Source organism: Rousettus aegyptiacus, unplaced genomic scaffold, assembly GCF_014176215.1.
Source record: "Rousettus aegyptiacus isolate mRouAeg1 unplaced genomic scaffold, mRouAeg1.p scaffold_m13_p_5, whole genome shotgun sequence".
Taxonomy (NCBI): domain Eukaryota; kingdom Metazoa; phylum Chordata; class Mammalia; order Chiroptera; family Pteropodidae; genus Rousettus; species Rousettus aegyptiacus.
This window is the reverse complement of record NW_023416308.1, coordinates 1,318,608-1,338,004: the sequence shown is the minus strand read 5'-3', so window position 1 is coordinate 1,338,004 and position 19,397 is coordinate 1,318,608. Positions and strand designations below refer to the sequence as shown.

General features: G+C 58.4%; 1 protein-coding gene across 1 annotated transcript in view; it reads right to left on the bottom strand.

Moving 5' to 3' along the window:
* TMEM132D (transmembrane protein 132D) overlaps positions 1 to 19,397 on the bottom strand; it is a 216,293-nt gene that overhangs the window by 106,961 nt on the left and 89,935 nt on the right. Inside the window, exon 10 of the mRNA XM_036220924.1 lies at positions 10,384 to 11,260. Coding sequence (XP_036076817.1) covers positions 10,384 to 11,260 — 877 coding nt within the window. The remainder of the gene's footprint in view (positions 1 to 10,383; positions 11,261 to 19,397) is intronic.

Here is a 19,397-nt window from a genome sequence, read left to right as displayed (position 1 = left end):
GCGCGTGCACACAGGGTCGAGGTTCACTTGGCTTTGGTCAGACGTGCTCCCCAGGGCACTGCGCGCCCTGGTCAGCGAGAGCCACTCTCCGCCGCCTCCTGCCCCCGCGTGTGTCTGACCGATCAGGTAGCGGGACTTCACCGGCCCGCACGCCGGCACAGAGCCAGAGGCAGTCGGCGGCACACAGCCGGGCTGGCGGCGTCCCTGCAGACTCTAGAAGCGACCAGGGGACGTCACTGTGACCGATGTTTGAGAAACAGGGGACCGTGATGTTTCGCCGCATGGTCCGGGTCAGAGGGTCAGCAGCCGTTCAGGGGGGACGGGGCGGGGCGCGGCTCTTCTGAGACAGAACTCGGCCACGTCCTCCAGCGTGAAGACAGCGCGCACCCGCCTGCGGCCCGATCCGCAGCTTCCGCCACAGGCAGCGGACGTGGCCGCCCACACACCCACGGCGCCCTCTGTCTCAGGGAAGCTAATGACTGACACGGACAGAAGCCACAGTCTTGGCTTTTTGTGGCCCAAGGCTCAAATCAGCTGACCGAATGGGACAGGCAGAAATATGAGCCACCGGCAGTTAGGACTGCACTAGGCTGCAGGCGGCAGACAGAATCACCGAGGAGTAACAGAAAAAAAAAAAAAAAGATTTGTTTTCCTATGCAAATTAAAAAAAAAAAAAAAGGAAGAAAAATCCAGACGCGGAGGAGTGAGGCGGGGCTGGGCTGCGGCCTGCGGACCCGGGGACGTAGTCATGGGGCCTCCCAGGCTTCCTGTCCCCTCGCCAGGTGGCCCTGCAGTGTGCGCCCCGCGCCCGCCGTTCTGACAGCGTTTCGGGAGGGGAGAGGTGGGGGACGAGGGACCGTCCTGGCTGGGTGCCCTCCCTGCCCGAGACAAGAGCGTGCCCGACGGGTCCCTTCCACACACCTACTCAGACCTCACACGGCCAGAGTCAGCCTCGATGGCGCTGGGAAGGGAAGACTTTAACCGGAGGCGAGGGGACGAACGAGATGTCCCCGGGGACTCGCCGTGGCACTCCTGAGAAAGGCCACACGGGCGCTCAGAGGACCGCCCTCCTGGAAGGCGGCTCTGGGCCTCTGCGCACGCGTGGCGCAGGCTCGCGGGGCCCGGGCCCTCGGGGCGGTGACGGACCCCCTCCTGGGCCGTGCGCACAGGCGCCAGTCTCGCCCAGAACCCGGGTCGGGCGGGCGGCAGGACGCGCGCCAGTAGCGCAAGCCCGAACCGCGCTGCCTGCCTGTCTCCCGGCGTCTGCGATTTTCATCAGGAGAATATATTTTAAAACCTCAACAAAAAGGCTTGTTCAGAGCAGGTGGGAACACTGGTTTGGGGGAGCCCCGGAACACCCTCTGTCCCCTGGGAGGTACTCAGGCCCCGACACAGCCGCTGGCGCCCGCTGAGCGGCTTCCAAATCCACTTCCAAACTCGCCAGGGGCACCGGCCACCCGGAGAACGAGCCGTCTCAGCCGTGGTGATTGGCGGCTACTCGCGGCAGCCCCGACATCCCCAGGAGAGCTGCCCCGAGCCTGGCCCGGTCCTGGCGGTCACCAGGAGCCAGAGGGCCGTTCTCCAGCTCAGCACCCAGAGCTCACGTCGCCTGCGCACTCGCCATCCTTGGGGCTCAGCAAACACGGGGGAGGGGCGGGGACCGCAGGAGCCTCATGAGGCAGAGGAAAAGGCAGGGAAACGCGGTGCTCGGTGCTCGCGCAGACGCAGACCAATGGCAGAGAACAGAGGGCTTCCAGCTCTTCCAGTCAAAGGAAGCGCACTGCACTTTATTGTTCTACTTAGGGGAGCAACCTCCCCCACACACAGGGCCATGCGACACTCCGAGACTCGCTGAGTCATCTGCAAATAGGTTCGTGAGCGGTGTTGGACTTCCTCACTAAGAAGTGGGCATCTCCGTGGGCAGGGACTAGTTACCGCACCGTTTTTCCACATGGCCTGCATTCGGATATTTTAGACTGCCTGCATAATGTGTGATGTACCCGTATTTTGTACACAGAGACAGACACGTGGCAGACACTCAGACATTTTGATTTGTTGCCTCGTAGTTAAGAAGTTCAAAGCGCTAGTCTGTTTTAGCACATTTTGAGAAAAAAAAAAAATCTGCAAAACGAACGTTCTCTGCCTCTTCTGTGTTTGAGAGCTACCCGGGAAGGACGTGTGAAGTGTGCCGTCTTTTCATTTTCTCGAGCCAAGTTTATGAAGAAATAAAACGCACTTCCGTTCCAGGCACACTTCCGAGCCAGTGGCTGAGGGTCCCCGTGGAGCCACAAGAAGCTCCGCCGAGGTGGGAGTCATTGGGGGGGGGGACCGGGGACGGGGGGGACCGAGCAAACTGGGGACAGAGGGAACACACACGTGTTCACGCCGGCAGCGGGCCGCATGTGTCGTCCCCACTTGCAAAAGCAAAATGAAAAAAATTGGAACTTGGAAGCACGCGTCACAAAGCCCTGGACGATTTCCGACGTCCCCTCTCCCTGGAGCAAGGGGACGCTGATGCTGTGTCTTGGTGAGAGAGCTCCCCCGCCTTGGAACTTGTCTGGAACACAAGCCGCCCTGAGTTTCCTCTGCCGTGATGGAGTCAAGAGTTAGAAAAAGCAGAATTGTAATAAATCTTCCAACCAGTGGAAAAGGGCAGCAGGCGCTAATTCTTCAGGCGTCAAGGAAATGAAGTAGGTTCTGGAAAGGGCACGGACCCGAGCAGCTCGCTGGGAGCCCGGACGGTGCTGCGTGGCTGTCCCTTCCGGCAAAGACGGAGGACGGAGTCACTCTTTTTTTTTTTAAAGTGGCTTTTCACGCAGTTAGATTTTACTCAGATAATGTCAGAAATTTCATTTTCTTCCAAGAACGCGTATTTCATTTTGCCAAAACAACCCTATATTCAAACTTTCCCCAACAAATCAAGTCCATAGTAGCACAGTGAGTCTCTCGTTTGTACAATCCATGGTTTAAGAGACGCCTCAAAACGGAACCCTAACTCTAGGCACGTGTCGTGTTTTAACCCTAAGCCACGTCCGTTTGGGGCTGCAAGTCGTCACGCCAGGCCCAACCCTGCCCTGTTGCAACCTGGTCGCTTTAGGCGTGTACGGCTCGTGCCCTCCACAGACAGTTTTCTCTCGACAGCATCCACGAGGTGGATAACACGCTCATCTTCAAAGCCAGGTGCGATAGGCCACCAGCGAGGAGTGAGAAATGCCTAGAATACACAGCGCGACTGTGACACTATGGCAGAGTTCGCATCGGGACGCGTCGCAGCAGGAAATGAAGGAAAATGAAGGTGAACCTCGCTGAAAGTGACCGTGCGACTTAGAAAGGGAAGCTGGAATCCGAGTGACACTTCATCCCACGGCAAGAAGGAGAGTTTCCTTAGGACGGCGGCGCCGGCCGAGCGTGACGTGGACCCAGCGACGTCTGGGATGCCTGGGGACGCTGCTGCTCGTCACCGCTGAAGGGGGAGGACCGCCGGCAGCAACTGGCGTGGCGAGGCCGGGGGTGCTGATCGACACCCCACAATTCTCAGAGCACCCTCTCACCCCGCCCCTCCGTCCTGCACACAGAATTATCCAGTCCCGAATGTCCGTGGTGCTGAGGCTGAGACCTGCCTCGGGACCCGAGCTGGGACACACGTAACCAGAGTCTGAGGCACGGGGCGCAGGAACGAGGCGGCTCCATCCCCAATCGGCAAACCTGGGCCTCTCTTAGGGCCTCTAAGTTCGTCACGATCTTCGGCTCAGTCAATGTAGCCGCATCGAACTACGCGTGAGACGCGGTGCACTGTGGTTTGCAGGGTCCACGAGGGACGAAAGATGCCTGCTCCCGTGGAGCTCACGGGAGTGGGGACCAAAAGGGTCAAAGCACAACGACCTGAACAGCTGGACTTCAGGAAGTGGTAAGTTCTTTTTAAAAAAATGAAAGCAAGACAGTGGAAGAAAGGAGGGATCCTACTCGGGATGGAGTATTTTAAAAAGACCTACCAAATTCGTCAGTGTGTCTATGTATCTAACCATCTAGCTACGTAACTATGTATCCGTCTGTGTATCTAGCTAAGCACTTATCCGTCCATTCACCCACCCACCATCCCATTTACCCGTCTATCACTTATCTGTCAATCATCCATCTATCTTTTCATGCATCCACCTATCCATCTCTCTATCTGCCTTTCTATCCATTTATCCTATCCCATCGTTTGTACTTTTTTTTACCTAAAGTTTTGAAAACTTTCATATCAGGATAGCTATAGCATGTCATATTCTGTGACTACTATCATGCAAATGTAAAAAATCCAATGTCCCTTAATGAGACCTTTAGTGCTCGGTAGTTACTGCTCTATTATCTGTGGAACCAAATGGCCTTGAATGTTACTGGGGGTTGGGGGGGGGCGGAGTCTAACATGAGCCCGAATTTCTCCCCCTGTTAAGTGACAAATGACTCGCTTCTGTTTTCACCAAATGTTTTGAAATCTGGCATGTATCCCCATCCCTCTCCACCCCAAACACACACACACACACACAAGTATATACAAAGCATTAAGGGAAATTAGAGACACGCAGTTCAAAGAAAAGCATATATGTCATACATGAACATTTTTCTAATGACACACACCCACGCACTGAGCTCCCACACCAAGAGCTAGAACACGTATCTCTGAACCCCCACCGATATCCTCAGCCTCCCCACTTCCCGAGGCCTAGCCTAAATTTTGTGTTCATTTCTTTATTTTTGATAGTTTTACCTAAATGGATGTATATATATCCATTATCCATGAGCAGTGTTAATTCGATGCATATTTTTATCTTTATATAAATATACTTGTCTGCAAAGTTCAATGAAATGTAACATATATCAGAGAGATACATAGAGAGTGGATACCCGTACTGATGTCTCTAACTGTAATTGACTCATTTTCATAAATGTATAAAATCCCATGATCAAAACGGCCTTATCCATTACCCTCTCAGCGGGCATCTAGGCTGTGTCTAATTCTTGACTGTCACAATCGGTGCTGCTCTGAGTATGTCTGAATGCCTTCCAGTGGCCAAGGGCAAGAGTTTCTCTAGGTCATACGTCTTAGAAGTGGAAATATTGGCTCGTAGTAGATCATATTTTTGATATTAGTAGGCAGTTCCGAACTATTTTCTAAAGAAGTTGAATCGATTTTTCTCCCAGTCAATGAGAATTCCCTTTGTTCCTCATCTCAACAATTCTGAATGTCACCAGACTGCCTGGAAATGGAAATTTGAATGTTATCATGGTTTTAGGAGAGAATATCTTTTCTTATATTTCTTGAATGCTTTGTGTTTTTCTTCTGTGAAAAGCTTATTCATATTTTTTGTCCACTTTTCTATTTCTTTCCTTTATTGAGTTAAAAGCATTTTTTAAAATGTATTCTGCATCCTAATTGTTTGTTGATCATATGTGTTACAAATAACCATCCCAAAATTTACGGTTTGCTTTTTAATTTAAAAAGAAAAAGCAATTATTTTTAGAATGCAGTCGAATGTATCAATTTTCTTTTTGTGGTCAGTGTTTCGATATCTTGTTTAAGAAATCTTTTCCTCCAGGGGCTCATAAAGATACCCTTCAGTAGTTCCCTTCATAACGATTTCTCTTTTTTCCTTCGAATGCCTAATTGATCTGAAATCGATGTCTATAAATGGCATGGAGTGAAAATCCAATCCTTTTCCTCTTTTGGATAATTGATGTCCCAGAGTCATTTTTGAAAAGTACATTCCTTCTTGCTGACCTGCACTGGACTGTCACACAGTCTCACACCTGCATGGGTCGGTTCAGGCTCTGTCTGGCCGGCCTCCCATCTACCTGCTGCGGATAGCACACGGTTCCAATAGCTACGACTTTTCAACGCCGGACCTCACTCTGCGGAACGGATGCATCCGCCCAATGAAGAGCTGCTAACGGCCGTCACCTAGTTCACTGGGTTTTGACTCACAGGAGTGGTTTTGTGCCCCAGGGGACACTTGGCACTATCTGGACACATTTTGGAGTGTCACGACTGGGGGGTTACTCTTCTGGCATCTGGTTGGTAGGAGCCAAAGATGCCGCTCAACAACACCCTTCAGGGTGCAGTGTGGCCCCAGAACACATGGTCCAATGTGAACAGGACGTACGAGGCTGGGAGACCCCGTCCGCTCCCTGGGGTCACTACCCCAACTGCAAGATGAACATCCAGGTGCCTCCAGCACCCTTGCCAAAGGGAACGAACGAGGGAGAATAAATAAATGTCAACTGCAGGATTTCAAATAATTTGCTGGCTAGAGACCCTCAGGCAGCAGGTGTGGTCCCGCAGCCACCGATGGCCGTGAGCTGCGTGTGACAGCTCCTTCTGGGGGTACAGCAGGGGGCAGGAGAAACGCACTCGGCCAGGGGCCCGCGTGGGCGGCCCTCGCCCAGCGCGATGGGACGGGCCCTTCGCCCTGCGCCTGTCCGCCCCGCCCCAGCGCCTCCCCGGGTCACGAGGAAGACGCCGGGCGGACGCCCACTGCGGCCACCCCACGAGTGTCCGTGCCGTCAGCGTCGAGCCCGTGCAGGGCACGGGGAACGAAGGGCGTCTGCGGCTCGGTCCCGGGTGCCAAGGGCGCCACACGGCTGAGCGACGGCGACGTCCCGAGCGGGGGCTGGGGCAGGAAAGGCGGTTTCGGGTAAAGACGGAGGACGTGCGCATGAAGCGGGGACATCAGTCGGCAGTAACGCGGGTGCGCTACCTGTGACGAAGCGCCGTGGCAGCGTAAGCCGGCGGGGGCGGGAAAACCAGCCGCGGGGCGCCGGGCCGGTCCCGGGCGGCGTCCTCGGCCGCCGCGCGCGTCTGGATCTACGCGCAAGCGCGAAGGTGGTTCACGAAGGGTGGAGCCCCCCCCACTCGGCCGACCTCACCCCCCTCCCACCGCGGCCCCCACCCGATGACAGAGGCGCCGCCGTCCCACGCACAGACGTCATGGACATCTGCGGATCTGGGGACACCAACAGCCCTGGTCGCCCCAGCAGCACCCCGTTTCTCGGGCTGAGACGTTATGAATACCCCGGGGCGTTTGCCCTGCGTCAGGACAGAGACCGCACCCTGGGCCAGCAGGCTGCACGTTCGCCGCGCTCAGCTCGGGGTGTCTCAAAGCCCCCCGAGTCCCTAACGAGCTGACGGCCCATGGCGAACCTGCCTCCCGAAGCACCGAGGTCACCTTTCCAGCCCTGTCCATGGCGGGCTTTCGGCCCTCGCTGAACCCCCACTTCCACGCTCTCGCTCTGCCTTGCGACGCTCCCCTGCTCGAGAATCAGCCACAGTCAGCGGCGGCCTCCAGCCGGCCCCCTGCATGGCCCAAGGGCCTTAACTCGTGACCATTCCGCACTCGAAACGGCAGCGACCTCAGCGAATGCACGTGTTCCTTACTGAACATTTCCACTCACTCCCTCTCTCATCTGGCCACTGGTTTCAAGCATCCTATGGAGAAACGCATCCCCCATCCCGCCCGTTTGAGCCGCGCCCCGCCCCATCCTCGCCCCGCCTGAGCCTTGCCGCTCTGCCCTGCAGCCGGCGCCCTGGGCGCCAGGGGACACCAAGGCTCACGGACACCGGGCTCCGGCCTCACGTCCGGGTCCTCTGCCCTGGATGCCTCTGAAGCTGACCTTCTGTGGAAAGAAGGAAGACACGGGAAGACAGGCGGGGAAAGTGTGGGAGGAAGAGCCGTCCCCTCCTCTCAGACACCGGACGCGTGTGAAGCCCGCTGTTCGCGGGGAGGGGGAGGGGACAGCAGAGCCGGCCAGTGCTGCGGGAGGCCTCGCTGCTTCGCTGCAGGAAAACATTTCTGGAAACTGAGGGCGCTCCGAGGCATTTGAGTGTGACGCGCTGAGCCGCTCTCCCTCTCTGAGCTCCGTGGCTCTGGCCGACCCACCCACGGGAGAGAGTGCAGGAGACAAACAGCCCCGCGTGCTGTTCCTCTCACGGCAGTTATGCGCACGCACACACTCACGCACCCGTGTACAGACACAGCACCGTTTCCTGTCACTGCCCTTCCTGATGATTTGCACAACGGAACTCTGTCCCCGGAGCAGGAGCCGCCCTGTGGTTACGGGCACAGACATCCCCGGGGAGATAGCGGGAGGAGCTCAGTCACCGTGGACGAAGGACACAAGTCACAGTGCCAGTGTCGGCCCTCCGTGTGGACGGCTTAACTGGGTCCCCTCTCAGCCCTGGCCAGCTTTAAGGGGCGATGCGTGTCCTGCGGGCACCTGACCTACAAAACATGAGGCCTCCTCTGGACGGTGTTAACACTCTCAGCACGGAATGCCCAGAAACAGAAGTCGCAGTCTCAGAGAGGAGACGCGGCTAACCCTCGGGTTATTTCATTACAGCAGATGGCCGCGTCGGACAGACACACGCCGACTCCAGACGTGTGGGAGTTATCTCAATTAGTGTCAAACTGACTTCGTTAAAAAAGATGTACAGTTTTATTATTTTCTAATTATGAGAATGCAGGCTCAGGGCTAATCACATCACCAGAGCCAGGTTTGCCCCCAGCTGTTTCCATAAGCAGATAAGACTCATGCGTGATGAGAGGATTTTAAGGATGCAGTGGGCGCCTTATGAACACATGCTTTTAAAGAGACAGAAAGCCTCCTCCTTACTGAGCCAAACGCACACGCACAAACATCCACTTCGCTATTAACTGGAAAACTGATTTTTTTTTCTTTTTTACAAATTTGATGGGCTCTGAAAAATATTCAGATCTTTGCCTTACAGGTGATTTTTTTTCTTTTTTACAAAATTGATGGGCCTGCAAAATATTCAGATCTTTGCCTTACAGGTGGAGCCTCTGCATCGAGACACCTCGACTGCGTTTGTTGCTCAGCCTGCAAAGATCTGGCCCCTCAGGTTACGCAGCCCAGCAGAGTAAACGCTCCTTGGCTTTGTCACAGCTTACCCATGATGCAGTTGCCCGTGGGCCTCTGATCAATGTTTCATGCGCAACAAGATGGTCATCAGATTCAAAGCTTTTGCAAATTTGCAAAGTCTAACACCACACATACGACCGCTTCCCAAAAACACTGGGCAGGTCTCATGTCCTGGACAGTTACGGCCTCAGGAGAGTTGAGGTTTTAACTCTGGGTCTGGAAAACCAGCGATGAGTTCACAGACATGTTGATGTGACCTAAATCCCTCTGGTTGACCCCAGAGACACCCTCTTCCCCAACCAAAGGGTATTTACCTGCCAAGAATCAGCTCAGTCCCATCATTAGATTAAGATGAAGGAACAATTCTGGCACCAGGTGTAATAGGCAAATCCCAGTGTGTAAGGTATATGAGCAAAAGAATGAATCCTTTCTTAACCTCACCCTCCCCTTCAATGAAAATGGAAAGAATGCCGGAAAAACCGCGACCCCCCCCCCCACACACACACACACATGAGGCCCGGCCGCCGCCTGCGCGCTGAAACCGCGGAGGAACCAGGCCGTGCGTCGCGGTGCTCGCTACTGTCGGGGGTCGCCACACAGTTTGTTACGTGGATGTTCAGACCAAGTTGCTGACTTAACACGAAATGTTGGGCCATGTCCGGTGACCCAAAACGCTTGCGCCAAACAGCTGTGACACTCGAACTTGTCTGTGCTTAAAGCAAACAAGAAACGAGGACTCAACGGCAGGCCAGCGACAGCTAGGCAAGTGGCACGTCTCACGCACAGTCCCAGGAGAAAACCAACGCGCATCTTTCCAAAGCGCACAGCGCCCTTTTAAGAGCCTGGTCTTCGGTGCGCGGGACGCGGCACAAACCCGCCTGCGGTCACATTCCTCGCGCCTTATGCTCCTGTGCATGCGACATCTAGCCCTATATCCAGAAAGAAACGAGATGTGACTTCAAGTTGGTGCCACATCGGACTCGGAACTCATTCGCTTGGCACAGACTTGGCGGTGGCAACGCCGTGACCCCGCCCCCGGCCCTCCCGCAGCGGCCGCCGTCTGGCCTGCAGCCTCGTCTGCGCCGGAGCCGCCGAACGCTCCGACTCGCAGGCGGCTCCTGCTGGCCACGCCAGCCACCCCCCCCCCCGCCTGCTGAGGGCTGTTCGCAAACGGCCTAGGACGTCCATCACTACGGACCCCTTCGCCACCCAACTGGCAGCGGGGCCGAGCACACGGCGTCTCCACCTCGCGGTGACAACTGGTCATAACAGCGGGGGGCGCCGGGCCCCGCACGGCCCTCCAGACGGAGCCGCGGGCCTGGCCACTCCCCGCCCCCCGCGCCGGCGCGCGCAAGCGCAGTGGGAACGGCCGGCGCCCCCATCCGCCCCTGCAAGTGCGTGGGAACAGCGAGTGTCCCCCCCATCGCCAGCGCGCGCAAGCGCAGTGGGAGCAGCAGACGGACTCACCTGAGTGTGAACTGGCGCTCGGTGCAGTTTCTGGACACGAACACGGGGAAGGTGCGCACGTCGCCCTGCCGCGCCGGCTCCGGCAGGTAGCGGACGGCCACGTGGCGGTCCAGGCGCAGCTCGCGCAGGGCCGGCGGGCCGCGGGTCTGGTGCAGGAACACGCTGCCGATCCGGTGCAGCGGCGGCGCCGCCTCGTCCGTGTCACCGAGGCCCGGCCGCGCCCCGGGCCGCTCGCGGGCGCAGTCCCCGCGCTCGTCCGCCGCGTGCACGGCGTAGTAGAGCTCCACGGCGCTGCCCTCGGCCGGGTCCGCCGGCCTCCTCCGCCCGGCCAGCACCGTGGGGGGGCCGAACCAGCTGGACGGCAGCTCGAGCGCGGCTACACACAGCCCCAGGGCGCCCTGCAGCCGGCAGCCGCCCCGAACCTCCCTGGTCTCCCGGAAGGCGAACGCCCGCAGGCAGGGCAGCCGCTCCCCGGGGTGGTGCTCGGCCCAGTCCCGGCCCACGACGTGGAACAGCACCTGCACCGTGGGCCGGCTGCGGTACACCTGGTCCCGCAGGATATGCGCCTGCAGCCTCCAGTTCAGAGACAGCTGGCCGGCGAGGCCGGAGGGGCCGGATGGCAGCAGCAGGTCCTGGGCCACCACCTGCTCCGCGTGGAAGGGCCCGTAGCTGGCGCGCAGCACGGGCAGCCCCCTGGACCTGTGCACCAGGAAGGACTCCACACGCGACTGCAGGCTGGAGTTGCGCATGACGTCCTGGTCGGCCTCCCGCAGGAAGAAGGACACGTCGGCGTGGTGCACGCGGTAGGTCACCGGCAGGTAGGTGGGCAGCTGGGAGAACCTCTGGGTGCTCTCCAGGGCTCCTCGGCTCTCTGTCACTGCGGGGGGGGGGGGGGAATGGAGGGCAGGTGACCAACAGTTCTCAGGGCTGCCCGCCCCTTGACAACCGACCACCCACCTCCATGCCAATCACCCGGTTCCTCATCCAAACGTCACACTTAAGTCAACTCGCTTCACGTCCCAGTCACGCAGCCCAGGAACATGAGGTCGGCACCCCAGCAGACACGAGTCGGTGGCCCCATAAGGGTATGATGGAGCCAAAAGGCTCCTATCACCTAGCAACGCATTGCTGACATAATGTCCTAAGGTTGTAACATCAAAACGTCATGATGCCATACTGCCGTAACATTGTAATGTTATAACATAATGTCGTAACATTGTAATGTCATCATGTTGTAAGCTCCTTAATGTAATGTAGTAGATCATGTTGTAACATTGTAATGCTGTAACATCATCATGTTGTGAGCTCTGTAATATAACAAAATAATGTGGTCATGTTGTAACCTTATTACATTGTGATGTCATCGTGTTGTAAAAAGCTCCGTAATGTTGTAACAGCCATGTGGCCACATCTAATGCGTAGCACAATGCACCGGATGTGGGATATTATTCGGCACTGAGAAAACATGAGCCATCAGGTCATGAAGAGACCTCAGGTGCCAGTGGCCGAGAGAAGGACGCCAACCTGAAAACCGCACCTACTGTGTGAGTCCAGCTACGCGACAATCTGCGGAAGAGAGAACTATGAGGACAGCGAAAAGACCAGGGGCGGCCGGGGCCGGGGAGGGGGCGGGGGGGGGCAGGTGGCGGAGAGGACGTGGGGGCAGGGACGGCACGCGTGCAATGCTGTCCCGGCAGACACGTGCCGTTACACGTTTGCCCAGACCCGCAGCATGCGCGGCATCAGCAGCGAGCCCGCGAGGGCAACCTGCCCTTTCTGTTTGTTCTCTTGATTAAATCCGCAGACCCCTCCTACCCTGGCGGGTCCTCGGAGGCAGAGGTGTGACTGCCTTGTTCCGGGCTGTAGGCTCAGGCCCAGGACAGTCAGGGCACAGGGCACACTGAGTAAACACATGTGGGAAGGAGTAAACAGACGGCTGGATGGATGGAAGGATGCTGGGCAAACAGCCCGAGGCCGGTCTCCAGCGCGGGTCAGCGGCTCGTTACCCCAGACCCACCCTTAGGCAGGTCGGCGCCGCTGCAGCCCCCGAGCTAAGAGCTGGTGGGAGTCGCCTTCCGGACGGGGAGCTCCGGCTGTTTCTCACCCCCGACCCGGCGGTGCCCATGCACACCCGCCCCGCAGCCAGAGCTCGCGCCCCATGTCCTCAGTCAATGAGCTAAATAAAAACGTTCACATGGGTTCGTTTTGTTTCTGTATTGGAGTCACCACGTCACCTTTGGGAGAATGCTCTTGTAATTGGGACAGACGCGATCTGGGTGGCATCTGCCCAGCCCCGCGCCCACGAGGCTGTGAAATGCTCCGTCTCACTCAGCACACGTCTGCACCCTCACTGCGGGGCCCACGTTCCCCCGTGGGGCTGCTCCACGAAGGCACGGCATGTGACCGCACGGAGAGAGAACGAGGAAGTACAGTCCCCGCACGAAGCCATCGACGGCGGCCTAGACACCCCTGCGAGACTTGGCTTCCAGGCAGCAAACCCCAGCGACCTCTCGCATGGAGACGCTCACGGTCCCAGAGCCAGGAACTCCCAGCGCCAGACGCGAACCGCAGCGAGCCGGCCCACTCGGCCGCCATCTACCGGAAGGTTCCAGAAGGCACTTCTCTACCCAGCAGCATCAGAGGTGCAGTCCTTGTGTGATTTTAAGCACAAAATTTGGATACAGTGAAACTAACGCAGCTACGAAAGGGGGCCGTGCCCTGTCTCAGGGGGGACACTGGCGAAAACCGAGGGGGACTCCACAGCCGACGTCCGACGCGGTCGCTGGGAAGGCAGAGGAGCCGCCGACTGGCAGGCGGCACAGGGTGGCGGCCTCTGGAGCCAGCGTGGGAGAGCAGGCCGCCCGCAGCCGGGGACAGACGCGTCCGCTCCGGGGCCCGCGGCTCCGCTCATGAGCCCAGGAAGCAGAAACCGCAGCGTGGGTCCTGGGGTAGTGGACTCAACCCTCCGAAAGTGGCGTGTCCCCCAAAGATGCCCACGGCCTGATGCCCCGCGCCACGTGGGCTGACGTGGCACTGGAAGCCTCACAGGTGTGACCGCGCCAGGCCCTCTCGGCCCCGGGGAGGGTATTTGGGACGCCTGGGTGGGCTCGATGTGCTCGCGAGGGCCCTCGGAAGTGGGACACAGAGACGAAGAGGCGGGTAGGAGTGGTAATGCGTGAGAAGACTCGGCCGTCCTCGCCGGCTTTGACGACGGCGGCGGTGGGCCGGGAGCCAGGCAAAGCGCACAGCTCCCAGAAGCAGGACAGACGGGGAATCGGATCCTCCCGTACACCTTCAGAGAGGGATGCAGCCCTGACGACAGCTGGGTGTTGGCCGAGTGGCACTCGCGTCCGACGTCTGACCTACAGAGCTGAGGGGTGATGAGTCGGCATTACTTTGAGCCACTGAGTCTGGTGACTCGTTACAGAGCAACAGAAAATTGATGCGAAGCGGCAACTAGGAATGAACGCTCGGCTCCGTGGCACGTGGTTTTCGGGGCCCCTCAGCGTCGGGGTGGGGATGGCGCAGGCTGCGCTCAGGTGTTCGGCCAGGGCTGCGATCGACTCGCAGGACGCCTCTGTGCCGAGTAGCAGGAGGCATCGGCCCCGGGGCAGCGGCCGAGCGGGCCACGCCCCCGGCCTCCCTGGCCCCGCCTCCCCGCAGCACCTGCGGGCGCACACGGTGGCCGGGGCGAGGGACCGTCACCGTGGAAGGCCCCGCTCTGCGGGACCTGCGCGGGGGACAGAGGGCCGCCCAGCACCATGTGTGCCGAGCCTGCCCTCCGCCCTCCGCCCTCCGCCCTCCGCCCTCCACCCCCCCCCCCCGCCCCCCGCGGCCGCTCGCGGCTCTGCAGTCCTGGTCGCCAGCCACCGCCATGCACTGCACGGAGCAGCGGCCCCCACACGCAGTCAGCACTGCTTGCGTGGTTCGCCCACTTTTGTCAAAATGGTCAGAAGGTGCCAGTCTAAGCAAGTGAAGCAAAGAAGGCATTTCTTTTGCTGCAACACTCGAAAGATGCGGAGGTCTCAAAAGTGGGGGTCCAGCTCTGTCCGCAGCTCCATCTCCTGCATCTGTTTCCTCCAAGTTTAGTGCACATATTTGGGGGGCGGGGGGCTCCCGCAGGCCAGTGGTTCCCAGCGGCTCCCAGCTCATCTCCCTTCAGAGTCCAATCCAGGGGAAACTGTAGCTTCTCCTCCTTAGTAATTTAAAATCTGAGGCTTGATGATCATTGGCCCAGACTGAGCCAATCTGATCATTTAAAATCTGAGGCTTGATGGGGCGTGGGGGTGAGATGCAGGGAACTGTGACCCCTTGTGCACCCTACACAAATGGACACTCAGGGCTGCGGATATGAGCAACCAGCAGCCAGCAGAGCCCATGACAAGCTCCAGCGAGCACAGCCCGCGACAGGGGCTCCAGGCAATGCACCCCGTGAGGGGCCCCAGCGAGCACACCCCGTCAGGACAGCCTCACTCTGAGCTCTCCTGCCTCTGGCCAGCAGTCGGCCATGCTTCTGATGCAGAAGGGGTAAAACTTGCTTCACAAACTTGGGCTCCAGGAAGCCCGATCTTCTTAGTTTGTCTATAACACAACTCCCCGGCTTCTGCAAGTCCTCATTCCGCTGTGCCTCGTGAAGCCAGGTCCAGACCGTTTGCTGCTCCCCGTTTCATCTTTTCCCAGCGTCCCGTCCCTCGTGTGTGTGCAGGTGGCGGAGTCCCCAAGACCCCGGTGACCAGTGGGCCATTTAGCTCCCACGCTGCTTTCCACACGTCGACTCGCCCGGTGACTCCCCCTCCCCCACGTCGATAAGCCATTTCCTGACTTCTCCCTTCCCACGAGACAGCAGAGGACCCCTGAGGCACCGCCTGCGGCTGGAAACGCCCGGAACATGCCACCGGCTCGCAGGTGGAGCACGCGGTGGAGGTCGAAAGGCCAAATGCCTGTCGGTCTCACCAGCTGGCGCCACACCCGCCGAGACCTCCTGCCAGCACCTGAGACATTGTTACATAAGTGACGATCCCGCCCGTTACTCTGTTTTCTGTGAAAGGCTTTTCCACGTCTCCCTCCACCTTCGGGGTATCTTATTAGCATAAAGAGTGTGAGAAGTAAAGAATCCGGACTATCTTGCTGCTACTTCAGAAATGCTTGGTCCTCTGTGTCTGGATCTGGCTGTACCACACCCCTGCAGGTGACATTTAAACAGACACTCACACAGAGCTGGGAAGTAGTCCCCACGCCAACAGGCTGGAGACATGCTCCGGGTTGGAGGGACAGCAAGAGCAAAGGCCCTGGGCCAGACGCGGCAAGGTCTCCCGCCATCATGGAGACTTCTGCGTGTACAGGAAGCCCTCGAAGTTCAGAGCCAGAGAGGGAAACAACTGAGTTCATGTCCGAAAGGCCATCTTACCGAGAGACCCCGGGGGGAGGCAACGGCAACAATGAAATCAAGGGGTGCAGCGCGAGCAGCAGATAGTGGGGGAGGGGTGGGGGTGGCGGGGCCGGGGCAGGTGATGGCCGTCACCGGACATGGCGAGTTTGGCAGGAGGGCTGCGGAGCCTGCCTCAGCTGAGCACGCTTGCCAGCTCTCAGCCCAGCTGGCCTGTCCCGCCTGTCCAGCAGGAGGACCGAGTCATGGCAGCACGCTCCACACTGGGCAGCTCAGACCCACTGCACCCAGCGTGGACCGAGGCGCGGACCTCCCCCAGCGCCCAGACGCTCCCCAGTGCGGGGAGGGCCAGCGGCTCTGCCCAGATGACCCTGGGCGCCTGTCTGGATGTCTCACTGTGACAGTACCTACGATTGTCCTCGTTTGGGCCGCTTGGAGGCCAAGAATGACAACGGGCTGCAGACGAGTGAGGGGCCGCGAGCTGGGGGAGGCGGTCTGCCCCCCCCTCGGACGCCGGCCCGCGTGCGCCGCCGAGGCCGTCCTCGCGAGACGAGTTCCCCCGGAGCCGCTCACAGCCAGGCCGGGTTAACGTTAACGACCCACACGTGGCGTGCAGGTGGGGGTGGGCCAACAGGTGTCCCCGAAGGAAATTTTAAGCCACAGCCTTGAAAGCCGGACATATTTTTCGAACTGAAGAAAAAGGAAGAAATGAAGGCAAAGCCGACAGACGGAGCGAAGAGACCCCAAGCCGCACCGCGGCCCGAGGCCCCTGCCCGGTGCGCCCGCCGCCTCCCCCGCTGCCGGCGGGGGACGAGGTTCTCTCCAGCTCCCGGGCCGTACCCCGCTACCCGGCCCACTGCGCTGTCTGTTTGGGCATCTCTGTTGAAAAAAAATTTAAAAGCTACAGTGAGAAAGCACAAGAATGGGGGCCTGTTTGTTTAGGCTGTTGGGTGGGGCGAGAGAGGGGTCTCCCAAGCGTCCCCCACCTCATTCCATCATCAAAGGAGACTAGAGACTCGGAGCATAAAGGAGGCGGCCCGGCAAGAAGCCGGAGGCGAAAATCCACCCCGCGGTCGGGCCTCTCTGCAGGAAGGACAGAAATGCGCGAAGCTGTCTTTCCTTTAAAGCCGCATCAAAGACACAAGTTCCCCTCTAATCGCCTTTCTCCATGCTTCTCGCTCCGTTTGCCAACGACGTGGGCACCCTCGCGAGCCCGGCGCGTCCTCGCGCTTCAGCGGGGTGACGACCGCCGTGCGGGCCGCTCGCTCGGCGCGGGCACGCGCCCTCCCAGGCCACACGGACGCATCTCTCCGGGGACCTCCGGGGTCGGACGCCACGCAGGGAGGAGCAGGGACAGCTGGGCCAGCAGAGCCCACAAGGCTGGGCCCCCGTCGGGCTGAGGAGCAAGGCACCTCCGTCTGCCTGCGTTCGGGGTCCTAGCCATGCAGAAGGGCAACGAGTCTCAAAGGCTTTTTCAAAAGATTCTAACGATCCAGTCCCGGGATTGCCCTCCCCAGGGGGAGGGACACATGTGTTCATGAAATGGGACCACAGGGCCCTTGACCTTCGAGGGCTAACTGCCGTTCCCCAGACCTGGTCCTTAGAGTGCCCAGGTAAACGGCGGCAGAATGTCACCCACAGGTCTTTCTGCCACTTCTCTGTTAGAAATCCTCCCGTGCCCACAGCAGATGCTGTACGCCCAGTGCCCATGAGCAGCGTCTGGCTCCGAAGCCCGTTTTATCTGAGTCTGCCCGGTGTTATTTAAATTCATAATTAGTTCTTAATGCCAATATTTATCAAACAGAAGACTGCATGTAAAAATCTCGATTCTAAGTTTTTCCTTCCACACATTGCAAGATGCGCTAAACCTGCGAGTTCATCACCAAGTACATTGTGACAAGCAACGGTGCCGTGCCCGCTGGGCGGGGCACGAACTCATTAGCTGGCCACAGTCCCCACCCAGCCCTTATGCCTCATTCATGCCACATGCTCCCCCCACAGCCTCTGTCTCATTACTCCCTAGACAATCGACTGTTCGCAAAGCCCGGGTGTTTAAAAATGACCGCTCTGGCCACGACGGCCGGGGGGCGTGGGACCCGCTTTGCCCCTCCTTCGCCGACCGACCTTGCCCCTTCCGGCTCCTGTTCACGTTCCTCGTGGGCCCCCGTCCATCACAGAGCGCGATAGGCGAGTCAGAAGACGGGGTGGAGCGCTTCCCAGTTTGCCCTCGGATGCGGGTGGCATGCAGTGTCAGAGACGACGGCCTTTCAACAGCTCGGTGCCAAGAGCGTCCGTCAGTCATTCGTGACTGACAAGGGACAACAGGGGCCACCGAGGTGAGACCCAGTGCCAGCTCCCTCAAAGAGTAAACGACCACACGTAATTACCCTCATTCGCTATATGCACATTCCCGCTGCCCGGCCCTCGATGCGAGCCTAAGGAAAGTGGAAGGTGTCGTGGGCGGAGAAAACCCAGCATTTACGACGGCCACAAACGACGTCCCAGGAGCCCACCCCGCCGCTCCCAGTGCTCCAGCCACCGAAAGGTGCCTCCGACCCTTCGAACAAAACCCCAGTCATCCTTTAAGAATCAGGTCAACTTCCACCTCCTCCGTGACGCCTTCCTCCTGAGCAACCCCACTGTGGATCCCACTTTTCTCTAAACTTCCACAGCAGTTATTACTTGTCCAGCTCCCTGGGCAGCTGGCCGTGGCATTCCGGGCGACGTTCCTTTTATTACTGTAGACTGCGACTTGGATCACTAATCCTGATGCACAGCGGAATACTCTATCAAATCCATAACCCCGTGAACTCGGAGTCAGGTTTACTCAAAATGAGATCTTATTGTCTTTGGGCACACTGATTACGACAAAAACACACACACACACACACACAAATTAACAAAAACTGGAAGTGATTTTGTGTAATATAGAATTTAATTCCCAGGAGGTTCTTCACCCACTTCCACCCCCAGTTTTCTTCAGGCTTTAAAAAAAAAGGGATTATAAACTCTTAAGTGTTGGGGAATTGGGTTGATTTACTCCCAGAAAGGTAGCCACAACCTGAAGACATTCCAAACTTGAATTTCTGGACCTAAACGGATATCCTGTTTCTCGGTGGTGACGTAGTGCAGAGACCAGGAGACGGTCAAGTCACAAAGCACAGACATGACAGGCAGGCGCGGCATCGAGGAGCAGAGTTGCTTCCGCGGTCGCTAACCTGCGAGACACGGGAACAACTCTGAGCCGCTGCTTTCGCCCCATGACAACCTCCACCAAGATTAAAACTCAAAGCCTAGAAGAGTTTGGAAGTTCAACGTTCAAAATGTCATAAGTAAGGACAACAGACCCAAAAGTCACGGCAACCGTGTGGCCCGCCCCCGACCGCACGGTGACGAGCAGCTGGGGCCGGGTCAACGTCCCCCTCGCGGTCTTCACGTCGCGCATTATTGTTAACTCAGCGGTCTGTGAACGGACCGTTTGGGGCCACTGTGAAGCCCCAGGGACGAGCGTGCGGCGGCGGGGGACGGTGGGGGAAGGTCTGGCGCGCACGAACCAGGGGCAGTGGAGCCCTGCAGCAGCGGGCCGGGCAGGACCCCGCGCGCCGCGCCAGCACCAGGGACAGCGCAT